Raw genomic sequence first — 12,368 nt, forward strand, 5'->3', positions numbered from 1 at the left:
ACATTAGTCTTTCAAGCTCCCAGACCAGAAGAAACATTGAAGACTTCAGGTAGCCTGATTGAGAGAGATTACATTTTTTTTCTCAACAACACTGGCATCTCATTTTCAGTTTTGTAAAAGATTCTTTTTTGAAAAATCTTTGATTTAGACTATATACAACTTAAACAAAACATACCAATGTTTTATTGTACATTTGTCTTTCATAATGTGTATATTTGATTTCAACCCTACCCTAAACCCTGCAAGATGAAGTCCTCTTTTGACCCCACAGATATGCACGTGTTCTCTCTAGGTGGTGCCTGTTTATCAAAATGTCTGGCTTTAGGAGTTGTGGCATTAATGTACCAGGCCGCCCCCAGTGTCCCCGGCCACCCCCAGTGTCCCCCTTCCCTGACAGGGCTTTGGGAGTGGTATGGGGCGGGAGGGTCTCTAGGTTTCCCATTCTAGCTCAGTGTCCCCTCCCTTGACCCCCCAAACACCTTCTGAAATTTCCCCATACAGCCCCTTGCTTCTCAAACCAACTTTTATGCATGCATACAATGCATCATGTTGAACTTCGATTGGCCCTTAGATGGGGAATGAGACTTCCCCCCCCCCCCTGGCCCCCCCCCCCCACGCTTTGCCTGAATCCCTCTTTGTGAGTGTGAAGCCTAGCTCACAGAATAGTTGTCTACTGGGAAGGGCCACCTCACTCTGCCCCCTAGTAACATAAATTGTGGGGTGACTGGGGCCCGCACCCCTAATAGGAGTCAAACTACGAAGCCACCTCCCTCTACTATGACTGTTATGGGGGTTGCATTCCCAGATCGGGTGAAAGAAGGATCCCTCGATCTCAACACATCATAGGCAGTTGGAGGACTGTGCCCTCCTTCATCTTAAATACTCGCTGGCTGTCAATAAACCCTTTGCAGGATCTTGAGTTGGATGAGCCTCATACGTAATTTGCAATAATCTTGGAATGACTGGTTCTCCGTTTATTACCTGAATACTGGAGAAAGTGAGACATTTTGAACTCAAACCTGGAAAAAAAGAAAACTACTTCCTGCTGTTATCCGAGGTGCTCTGTTGTGTGGACACAAACGTGGACCGTTATGCGAGTAATCAAATTAGTTAATTAATTGTCAAGCACTGTTGTGTATTTAACAACTTCTGTTTTGCCCCCCTATGTTAGAAGCAGGGCTCTTGTTTTGGTTGGAGTGTAGGGTACTTAAAATGTTGTCAGCGAATCAAAAAATATCAGTGGTATCGGAGAAACTAATTGGGGGAATTAAATCAATTGTTTTGCGATCAGAAGTTGTACGAAAGATACACAAGAAATTCGTGAGACATGGTTATATCAGCTGGAAGGCAAATGGTTCTTCCATTTAAATGTACAAATCCCCTTTTGGTATTAATTCTGAGTCTGGTTTGAATTCATTCTTGTAGGAAGAAAAAAATGAATGGAACTTGAAAGGCATTGCTAGTGACTGTGTAACCTGCATGGAGACACTAGATGGAGCTTGTGACTTTTAAATGGTGAATGATTTGCCATTCGTTTTGTTATTCTTTGGTAAAATAGTTCGTCCAAGCAAACTGTATTGCAATGTTCACTGATCAGAAAGTACTGTGGTTTGTAGAATTTAGTACTGTGCAAGGTTAATTGTATACACTGAAATATAATTTTGAGTTTTATTTTCTAAGACTTTTATTAATATACCCTATTTCCTATACATCTAATGGGTCTGACCCCTTGCCTAACGATGCATATAGCCACTTCTAAAAGTAGTGAACCAAAACAGTGCAGTGATGAGGGAACTTTACAAAACGCCCCAAGTTTTTTTTTAAGTTGTAGTTTTGAGGTGCTTGAAATGCTGCTCTGAGGGCGCCCCTCGAGGCAAAAAAATTGCAATAATGATGAAGTACGCCCACAGCTTGAGGCAGCGCACACTGACAGTCACCCCATTCTCTACCCAGTCACTGTATTGACTAGACTGATAACTCGTGGTTGGTGGAAGAAACTGGTAGTTTTAGCATAACAAAAACATGCTGGCTATCTCCTACTACCCTTAAGGCATATTTCCAAAGCAAACGAAAGATTAAACACTAAGACTGCCAAGTACCTACCGAAACATTGTTTACGTCTCGCCTCAGAGGCTGCTTCTCCCAGAAGCGGAGTGTATAAAATGTAAACCTTTTGAAGACCATATCCTCCAGCATAGATGTCTTTAGCTGAACCTTGGCTGTAGTGCACCTCTACTTCTTATACTGCACTATTAGAGGTCGCACTAACGGACATTTAACAAAAGTCCAACTCCATTTGACCTTGTTATCAAAGGCGATTTGATTTTCAAGGTCATATACAAAATGCTGATGATCTGCAAACCTCCATTCCATGCGGACCACATCAACACGTATTTCAGAGTCTCAGCCCTTCTTGCAGTGGGTTTATGGGTGCCTTGTTACAAAAGCATGGTCTATTAAAAGTAATAAGGGTTAATATTGCAAGCACAACCATCTTGTTCATGACCCCAAGTATAAAACCATCGAACTTGCCTTGTGAAATTTATTTTGAAATGGCATGAATTGTACCCTATTGCTCTAACAACAACAAAAAAAGTGTAATTCTAATTCTTCCCCATAAACAAGGCGTTCTGGACAGAACATAAAGGTAACTTTTATTGATGTATGCATTTCTTTGTATTTCACCTTTACTTAGTTTTAGGCTTTCTACCCCCTCTATTCTATTTTTTACATTTCTTACTTTGACTTTATTTCTGTGCACCTCCCACATCATATCTCCGAAATGATTCCTATCATAGTTCATTCCCTGCTAGCGTTAGTCTCAGACCTTTTTATTTTTTAGCCACCGAAACGCTTGATGGTCATCTGTGGATCTATATCTTAATAGTATTGTTTTTGTGTTTTTTGGGCAAGTGAATTAGTTGGGGGGAAAAACGTTTTAAAGGTATAAACTTTTTTTAATAACACTATTTTTTCATGAGCAGTTGATTACAAAGGCACAAGACTGTCACTACTCTGTTTCATACAACCGCGTAACACGCATGCAGTATAAATATTCTAACCAAGAGTAATATTCCCACCATTTGCCTTAAATTTTCTGACGGCAGCCTCTCGTGTTGTAGAGAATCCCTCCTGCTGAGCACACCAGTCAATCGCCAACCAGCACTATGCTGCATCACCTCACTGCTTCGCAGTGTCATTTGGCCAGTGTCCCAGTTCCAACTAGGGTGTGTTCTCCTACAAGTATACCCTTTAAAGCAGATTATCAGTGTGGAAATGGGGACATTGCTTTTAGTATGTGTTCCTAGATGCTAAATCCATCTCTTCAATGTTCGTGCGGTAATGTTGGAAATCTGCACCATAATTACCCAGCAGGGTTCGTAAAACAGTGATGTAATTGTGTAAGCTGGTTAAAGTCCGATTTACGTTTTGAGTGTGATGGTAACACAGCAATACATTCATCATAAGAAAGAAATAATGAAGCCTGGGTAGTGTGGCTGCAAATATAGTGCAAAGAGCAGTAAGTGTGATAAGCATTATCTTTGAAAGCAGGCCCATTCCCCACCCTGTTACTGCGTGCGAGCCGGACTTTATCAACCCAGCCAAACTGAATTTGTTTTATTAGAGAATATATAGACCCATCAGCTCTTCCAGCTTTGCAGGCCGTCTCTTGATTGGGTCGGCCATGGTATGGCACTTTGTACTAGATTCTTTTATAGGCGTGCTTACCTTTAGTACACATTGCATGTATGTCTTCAGCTGCCGTCGTTGGGTGTTATCAGTTTGCACAGCCAGTGTGGCTTCAGAATCTCCCTCCCAGCATCTGGCTCCTGACCTGCGTGCTGTCTGGCCCCGCCCAGGCCCTGCGTGACGTCACTATGTAAAGCACACGCTTTGAGGAGGTTTGCACAGGCACTTGGGCGTGTGTTCGTGGTCTCCTCGGGCTGCCGCTTTCAGACCACACTTGGAATGTAGTTCGAGAAAAAGCAGGATGGATTTTTTCAAGAAAGTGGTTCCATCCGTTATGTCTGGGGACGTAGTTTTGGATGTGGGAAGCACAGTGCGTGAAAGTTCACCCAAGCTCCTGAAGATGAGGCGGGTGAGCCTGCTGTCTCTGGGTCAAACCATAGACGAGGACGAAGTGGCCGACTTTAAATTCACTAACTTCCGAAGATACAAGCGTCGTCCTCAAGGTATGGTAAATAAATCAACGTGCCATGTTGTTTTTGTTTTGGATGTAGATCAACTGACGTGAACAGCATGCCCGCTTCCTTCACAGTCCAGGTTGCCACCGGGAAAATACCCTCGTTTCCATTTGTTAACTTGGTCCCAGAATATCACACATTCGTTTTCGGATGTCCAGCTGCTGAACCTCACTAGGATTCATAGCGATTTTTCATTTGTAATGAATAGATATGAAAATCTCAGTGTTCAAGGAAATAAAATTCTTACTGGCTTTACACTGAATTTTCTGAAGTAAATGCCCCCCCAGACTCCTAGTAAAGCAAAATGTATGTATGTATTAAAACTATTTTGAATGGATTTTGTGCGTTCGCATTTATAAAGCAAGCACAAAGTGTACAGGTTTTCAAGGTGTATACTGAGTTGTAGTTGTATGTACTTAGACGTTTGGTTGACCTGCTTTATGTCGACTTGTATGTGGTACAGCACATTTTTCTAATATTTACTGCATTTTTACACCTGTGCACGGTCAAATGTAAAACTGAAACAATACATTATCTTTTTTAAGAAAACGGCATGATTGCATGTGTGCTTAAAACTGTCATGTGGTGCAAGTTGTTTGTTTGACTCCTTATAGGTTAATCCAAAATCACTCCACCTATTGTCAAAAAAAATTCCTTCACCCTCTCTGATTCCTAGGTTGAGCGTAACCAATTATTTTGATATGCAGAGTTATCTTTCTTATTGAAGATTACACCTGGATTAAGATCTATAACTGCACAACTATACCCACTGCCGAATTGACTCACACCCCACTCCCCCTTGTTTTCTTGCTCTTATTAACTAACCTCTCACCACCATCCTTTCTCCTTCAACCTAACATATGGATCTCGGCCCAACCCCTAACCTCAGCATCGATATTGCTACTGTTTTGTTCACATATTCCTTGTATGGTTTAAATTTGAAAAGCGCGCATATGCCATGGAATGCAGTTGTATTGTTATAAAAATTTTGAATAAATTGATCCTGAATTATGCACTCAAATAGCCAACATTATATAATGTAGTCTGGCAGCTTGTAACTTTTTCACAGACAATTACTACCACAACATTTCTAAATGTTGTCCTTTATATTTATAAATAACTAGGATTGTTTCATGGTGTAAGATTCAAACCGCTTCATTAATCGCCGGAAAGTTATTAAAGATCTATATTATGCTCATTCATATAAATGTTTAAAAAAAAACATTTTGTAGCTGATTAGATGGTACAGGGATTACAAGGTCCAACACTATACCGGATTTTGCTTGACATAAGCAAAGGTCATCCGAAGCTGTGTTTTGTGGGAAAGGAGTTCCCATAGGTCCCCCCTACCCTCCAGGTCCTGACATATCAAATTTGGGCAATTTGACACATGATGATCTACTTTGTGAAACTGCACAAAGAGGAACCGCCTTGAGGTGCATGAATATGTCCATGTATTTAGTTGGCATTCTGGAGCGTACGATTGTTAACATGCATTCTGAATAGCATTGACAACTATTTCCTGTGTACGTCTGCATCTTGTACTGTAATTACTTCCTTGCTTTGGTAGCAAGTTTAAAGGTGGGTTAGTGAGCATGGCTAGTCTCAATGATTTGAATCCCATTACAGTTGTTGCCTTGCAGCTAATTAAAATTGGTACGTGGCATGGATCCTGTGGGGCATCGGTAGGCCAAAAAGGCAACCTTCAAATTTAAATTTCTTAAATTGTGTGTAGTTTCTTCCAGCGCACATTCATGGTCTGTTCTAGGCCGGCACATACTGAAAGTATGCTGCTTATACTGAATCTGCTGCTCGTCTCGAAGTATATGTTCGTTTCATCCAAGACTGGGGTAAAGCAAAACTTAAAATGGAGTTCCTTCTCCCAAAAAAAAAAAAAGAGAAAAAAAAAGGCTGGCCCGACACCAAAGACAGCCTTGATCAAGGCTAAGAACAAACAAAAGGAACCTCACAAGTTGAAAGGTAAATCATTGGTGGTAAACCCTCAAGCAGCCTTAACTCTGAAAAAAGATATAGTGTGGTATGGACAAAGAGCCCAAAGAGAACGAGGCCTGCTGCTGAAGGAGTGCTCAACATCGAGCACCGCTTTTTGATGTTGAAAAAAAGAAACAAAGGCTCCAAGCCCAAGTGGAGGCCGTCATGAGGAGGAAGAGTGAGTTTATCGATTTCCTGAAGGGATAGCATGTCCTTCTACAGCCTTAGACAGAAAAGGAGTACGACGTGAAGCAGGTGAATATAGAGCCTCCCGACACCTGAGCCCTAAGAGGAGGAGCTCTTCTATTAAGAGGGGACCCTTCAAGGTCTGTTTGATTTGGGTTTTCCGCAGAAGACCACGAGAAAGGATGGCGACAGTACATAGGAACAGACTCCTTCGAAGAAGGGATGGACACTTCCTACTTAAGGCCCTCCCTACCTGGTAGCATAGCATAGCATTGCAGTGGACTGTGTCCTGGTTAGAAAGGCAATGGACATATATGGTTACTTATCAGTCGAAGTAGTTGTGCAGCTTAAAGAGTTTTCTGGATTCACTTTGGACTCCTCCACCTCCCTTGAAAGGAGGCTAAATAACACAGAACTCTAAAGAAAATAGACAAAAAATGGCAAGCTGCAACAAAAGCAAGAGTTGCCATAGGGGAAAACTGAATATGAAGCTAGTGACCACGCAAAAGGGCTTATGTCGGTGCTGCAGTGAAGTAACTATTTTGTTAATTGCAAATTAACATTTTTCAATGAAGTTGATAAACTGACATTGACAGTCCGAAACTGAGACGTTGGGAGTGAAGCTTTTAATTTGAAAACTTTGTGAAAGATTGGCTGTCTGATTGAAAAGCAAATGCATTTTTCAACAGTCAAGTATGTTTCACCAGTTGCTTTTTAGTTCTATCTTCTAGTTCAAAATTGTGTTTTCTGAACATGAGTCTTCAGATTACTGTTGCATCCCCCATAATGTATTTGGTGCATCCGTATGTAATGCAACCTTGCTCTAAAGTGTGGCATGCAACTGGATGATTTCTCCTCTAGGTTTCCCTTCACTTCTTAAATTTTGTATATTTTTTGCTTGTTTTGGGGAATTATTTCAGAGTCTATTTGTTGTATTCTGTGGAAGCCATGTATCTATCAGACCTTTTCCAACCAACAGATTTGTCTGATATTTTAAATAGAATGACTTAAAATTTTGGCAATTGCATCAATCAGTTGAGTGCTAACAACTGTGGAAAGGGTGCCTTTGTTGCCCGAAATCAATATTTGAAATGATGTGCGTTTCTTTCTCTATGCGTCCAGTGCACACATTAGTGATTTTTGTCTCGTCCAGAAGGACATTTAAAAAGAAACTGTTGTGTAAATGTCCCTATTCTGCGGTCATTATCTGTAAGGTTACCTTTTTTCAGTTTTTTATTTTAGCTGTTTGTGCTAGTGTGAAGATTAAATAAAGGCTGTATCTGGTAGTCTTCCTCACATTCTCAATATAATTTAGGTTTAATGGTTTGCACATAAACTCTAAGAACCCCGGCACTTACCAGCTAAACAAGGACAAAATGAACTGCTGAAGACTGAAAGGAGTGCCTTCGAGCTGCTCTTGGAGCTACTTTGTGGATGAGGCACTTTATGATTTGTGGGATTTTTCAACGTGGGCAAGAGGATGAGGAAATTTGTATTTAGATTGAAACCCAGTCATAATACTGCACCTGTGTGCACGGTTTATCCTTGAGGGTTGTTCTCCTCTTTACTGTTTAGTTGACTGTGTCCTTGGTGCAGGATTTCCTTCACCTTGTTTGTTAATCAAAGGTTCTTCTATGTGTGTGACTCAGAGAAAGTTGTATTTTTTTCAATTTTGGGTTTGCCTCAATAGCTAGGTATTTTTAAGCAGCTTCTAAACTGTGCTGTGTTCTCATTTCATAGGTTATGGGATTGGTGTTTGTGCAGCAGACATAAGCTAGTAAAATCCATGTAATTTTGGTTATGAGGTGGGTATCGCTGCCACCACCTAGTCCAGGCCCATGAAGGGGACCATTTTAGGGAGATCAGACATATCTAAGTAAGCCCCAGTGTTGAGAGGGTGGATACTTTGACTTGAGGGACTCCACATCAAAGTGTTGCGGTTTAGTGAATGCTTTGGCTCGATGTGCTTACTTCAACAGTAAAAATCTTGTTCGTTTTAATTTGGCAGTATTTTGGTGAGGTGGCCCTCTGGCATTAGCCCCATTTTCTGCCTCGCCATTTCCACTTACTACCGTTGTCTACACCATGACGCTCCTCTTACTTGATTAGCTGCCTGACCACCTCTTGCGTCGACTGCTCTGGGAGGCATTTCATTTGTAAGACTGGGGTAAAAGAGGAGGCTAAGCTTGGAGGAAGAAAATGTGAGCCTTACTCACTTCCGCATGATATGATTTTTTTAAAAACATTTTTTACATTTTTTTTATTTCCTGCTGAGTGTTTACACTGTAAAGTATATGAAGTTTAGATTGGACCACTAGCATCAGTATTTCCTGCGTTGGCATATTTTTCAAATTTTTTTAACGTTTGATTTTGAGGAACACCTTTCACAGTATACCCATGCCTCATGAGCATCCTGCTGCACACTGTCGGAGGCTCTCTACAGCTGCATCTACCTACTCATGGACTGTTAAATATCGGAGTAATTCAAAGGTCAGATTTAGCAACTGTGGTGGTGATTGTGGTCAGCTGCCTAGTTGCCCAGGGCTGCAGACGGAGGACCACTGTTTTGTGAATGTAAATCCATCTCCAAGGATGTTTTACATTTGAATATTTATTTGGTTGTGATGTGGAGAAATGTTCTTGAATTTACTCAGACTGAAAAAAAAAAATAGTTCCTTAAAAAGGTTTGACAGTCAGTCCTCTGCAACATGTTTGTGTATAGTTTGTTTAAAATGCTAAGTGTAGGGCAATAATATTTAAGAATGCCTGTCTGCTTTTTGTTTCAAATAAATATTTTGGTAGCGTGTACAATTTAACCTAGCTATTTTGCATAGGAGATCATGTGAATGAGCTGCACTCCATGTCGATGTCCCTTTGCAGTGTCCTTTGTACTTAGCTTTTCACATGAGTCGGAGGGAAAACGCGTTGCATTTGACCATGGAGCAGATGGTTTGAGGCTTTAGGTAAGGGAGCACAGAGCAACTTGTTATTCAGAAGACTAGGTTCCACATATTCGCGTGTAGGACTAGGGAAAAGAGCAGAGTTAGTCAAGTGAAGACTTGCTAAAGAACCTTGGAGGGAGGGAGGAGTAAAGGCTTTGGGTTGGGGTTGAAACAAATACGGTAGCACAGTATGGCAATGTCTGCATTTTCTGCTGTTTGCAGTTAAAAACAAGGGCAAAATCAGCAATACAAAAACAAATCTTTGCTGAAATTGAAAATGGTTGAAATGAAACTCATGCAAATGCAGGCGAGAAACAAAAACACTCTAGAAACTAAAACTATGGAGAAAACTATGCAAACAAACTAACGCAGGCTAATATCATTTACGTGGGTGTTGACATCAGACTTAAAATGCTGGTACCACAGTTTCATGCTGTATTTATTTATTTTCCTCCTTGATGACTGGTTGGTCAGTGCACAACCGCGCATCGATTCCCCCATTCCTGCGACTATACAACTCTGACATGGTCCACCTTTGCAGAGTTCGCCGCCCACTCAACCAGTATCTCTCTAGTGTGGGGGTGGAAGGAATTGAGGTTGCCTTGATAATTCCAGTACATACTTTAATTAATGGTGTTCACACTGACGCTAGATGCTTTATTTTGCTGAAGACGTTGTTCAGAATCTGGAGCAATTGGCCATCATTTGTACTCCATGGTATTTGATAGACTTGATTTTGGTAGATTGAAGGTAGTTTGTTACATTTTAGTACCTGTAGCATTGATCAGGATACACTGAATCAGTTGTATATTTTGAGATCATATTTAACAATACTTTTGTGTTTGAAACGTTTTGAAATGTAATCACTTTTTTTTACCTGTTTACCCATGGCAGACATTGCATGAGAGCGACTCCCTTTCAAAACGTTCAGAGACAGTGATTTTTCTTGTTGACGTAGTCTTTGTGGGCCTAGTATGCTTTGAAATGCCATTGGGTATATACTCTTTGTCTTCCTATCAAAATCAATAACTACACCCTCGCCCATAGCATTTACTTGTCTAGTTGCGGTGTTATTTTTCAGTCTTCCGATATCAAATTTTCCATTATAAAGAATTAACAATCTATTTTGCATCTTTGATAAGATTAGATGGGACGTCACGATGTTGCTCTTTCAAGTCGCTTTTGTTGTTTCCCTTTATCTCAGACGTGATTCAGACATTTATTCTGTCTCACTACTAACCCTCTTATCCTTACTGTTAAGCACACCAGTATGTTTTTATTAACTCTTGTTTGCATGATGGTGCCTGATGGGTGCTTGTGGTAAGGGATGAGCAATACCTTTTTAGACACTAGAATAGTCAGCCTAACTAAGTGGTTACTTTATGAATGACAGGGGGAACCCATTAACCCAAAAGGTACCTGGGTAAAGAAGACTAAAATTATAAGGAACTGGTACCCTGGTTCTATGGTTTATATTCTTAGTTGTAGCAATAGGAAATAAGGACAAAGTATCCCCTATTTAGTATTCATATTACTAGGACCACAATTTATATATTTTTCATACAATCTCATGTCTCGTCATGAACCACACCACGCCTTAGAATTTCACTAAATGATTTTTTATTTTATCAAATGAAAAGATTTTTTACTTTATATATTTCATTTTCAATTTCAAACACATTTGTATATACATATATTCTTTATATATACACAAGAAAAGCCCTTCGTTTCTAAATTAGGATGTCTCACTGAAAAAATAAACAAGACATTCCTATAGAGATCTAACAGAGTTATGTGAGGGAACAACAGGTATATATTATTCAAACCCAGTATCTTTTTAAATCCCCCAACAAATTATTTAAATTAATCAGATTTCTTAGCTACTTTTAGAATATATGGATAATACCGCAGCAAGATGAAAGACAGTAGCATTTATTTGTTACCTTTGCCTCAAATTGTAAAGCGCTCTGATATCCTTCGGGATCAAGTTCGCGCTATATAAAACTTTATAAATAAATAAATCAAGTTTTTTTTATCTGGTGTCTCTTTAAAGTCGACGCGTTTCAGCCAATCAATTCTGGCCTCTTCAGGACTAGGGCTATTCGTAATCCATCTCTACAAGTAAGAAAGAATTAAAAAAGGGGGGACAGACATCATTTATGGATCCCACAAATTAATAACACAGGTACCTATCTACATATCTACATATCAACATTTTGTATGTACACTTTTTTTGTACATTACTCCTGTGAGCAGACTGACCATTGTGCCCAATAATTGTTAAACAAGGACATGAGGAAATCATCTTCTCACAAGGATAACCCGTTTCTACCTTCCTAATACTCTGCACTCTAGTTGTTACCACCAACTCTTTCCATTATTTCTATATCTTTTTTATATCCAGTTTAAGTTCTCATTAGCATCATAATTACCGGGTTAAAGGTCATCTGGGGCCGGGAGTCATCTTCGTGTTAATTCAGGTTTCCTCTCTTTCACTAATCTTTGTTTAGGTCTCCTGGCGTTTAACAGCGCGTCAGCGCTGTGTCCGCCAGGAGATCTTTTGTCACTGACTGTGCTCCCCAGGAGACAGTACTGGCTGCGCGCATTTTGTCTCCGAGGAGGCAATTAGAGCTGGCCACGCGCACGCGAACGAGCGCTGTGGCCAGCTGCTGTCTCCTGGGAAGCTCCCACACGCATGCGCATTCACACAGACACAGACACACACACGAGCACCCATGCACGCACGCACGCACATACATACATACATACATACATACATACAGAGACACACACTCTCCCATGCATACACACACACACGAGTGCGCCGAGGCCCCCCCCGCCCCCCCAGCCTTCACACTCTCCCATGCATACACACACACACGAGTGCGCCGAGGCCCCCCCGCCCCCCCAGCCTTTTGAAACTTACCTGGGCAATGTCGGGGACTCTTCTCTCAGCACGCGGCGCCCAACCTCCTGCTAGCGCGGCCCCGGGTCTCCACACCGCTCACAGGAGCCCCGGGCCGCGAGACGCATCGACTCCGCC

At 41.0% G+C, this 12,368-nt stretch overlaps 1 protein-coding gene across 10 annotated transcripts in view; it reads left to right on the top strand.

The window, feature by feature from the left end:
- FRYL (FRY like transcription coactivator) overlaps positions 1 to 12,368 on the top strand; it is a 2,496,013-nt gene that overhangs the window by 104,763 nt on the left and 2,378,882 nt on the right. For 4 of the 10 annotated variants that reach the window (XR_013608325.1, XM_078678208.1, XM_078678210.1 and 1 more), the window contains exon 1: positions 3,752 to 4,193. The exons of 4 other annotated variants lie outside the window; for them this stretch is intronic. Coding sequence is in view for 5 of the 6 variants with exons in the window: in XM_078678208.1 (XP_078534334.1) it covers positions 3,992 to 4,193 (202 nt within the window). In the remaining variant the exon portion in view is untranslated. Of the gene's footprint in view, positions 1 to 3,751; positions 4,194 to 12,368 lie in introns of those variants that run through there. 2 more of the 10 variants (XM_078678211.1, XM_078678218.1) reach the window with 1 other exon arrangement.

The sequence above is a fragment of the Lissotriton helveticus genome, chromosome 2_2 (genome assembly GCF_964261635.1).
Source record: "Lissotriton helveticus chromosome 2_2, aLisHel1.1, whole genome shotgun sequence".
Lineage (NCBI taxonomy): Eukaryota > Metazoa > Chordata > Amphibia > Caudata > Salamandridae > Lissotriton > Lissotriton helveticus.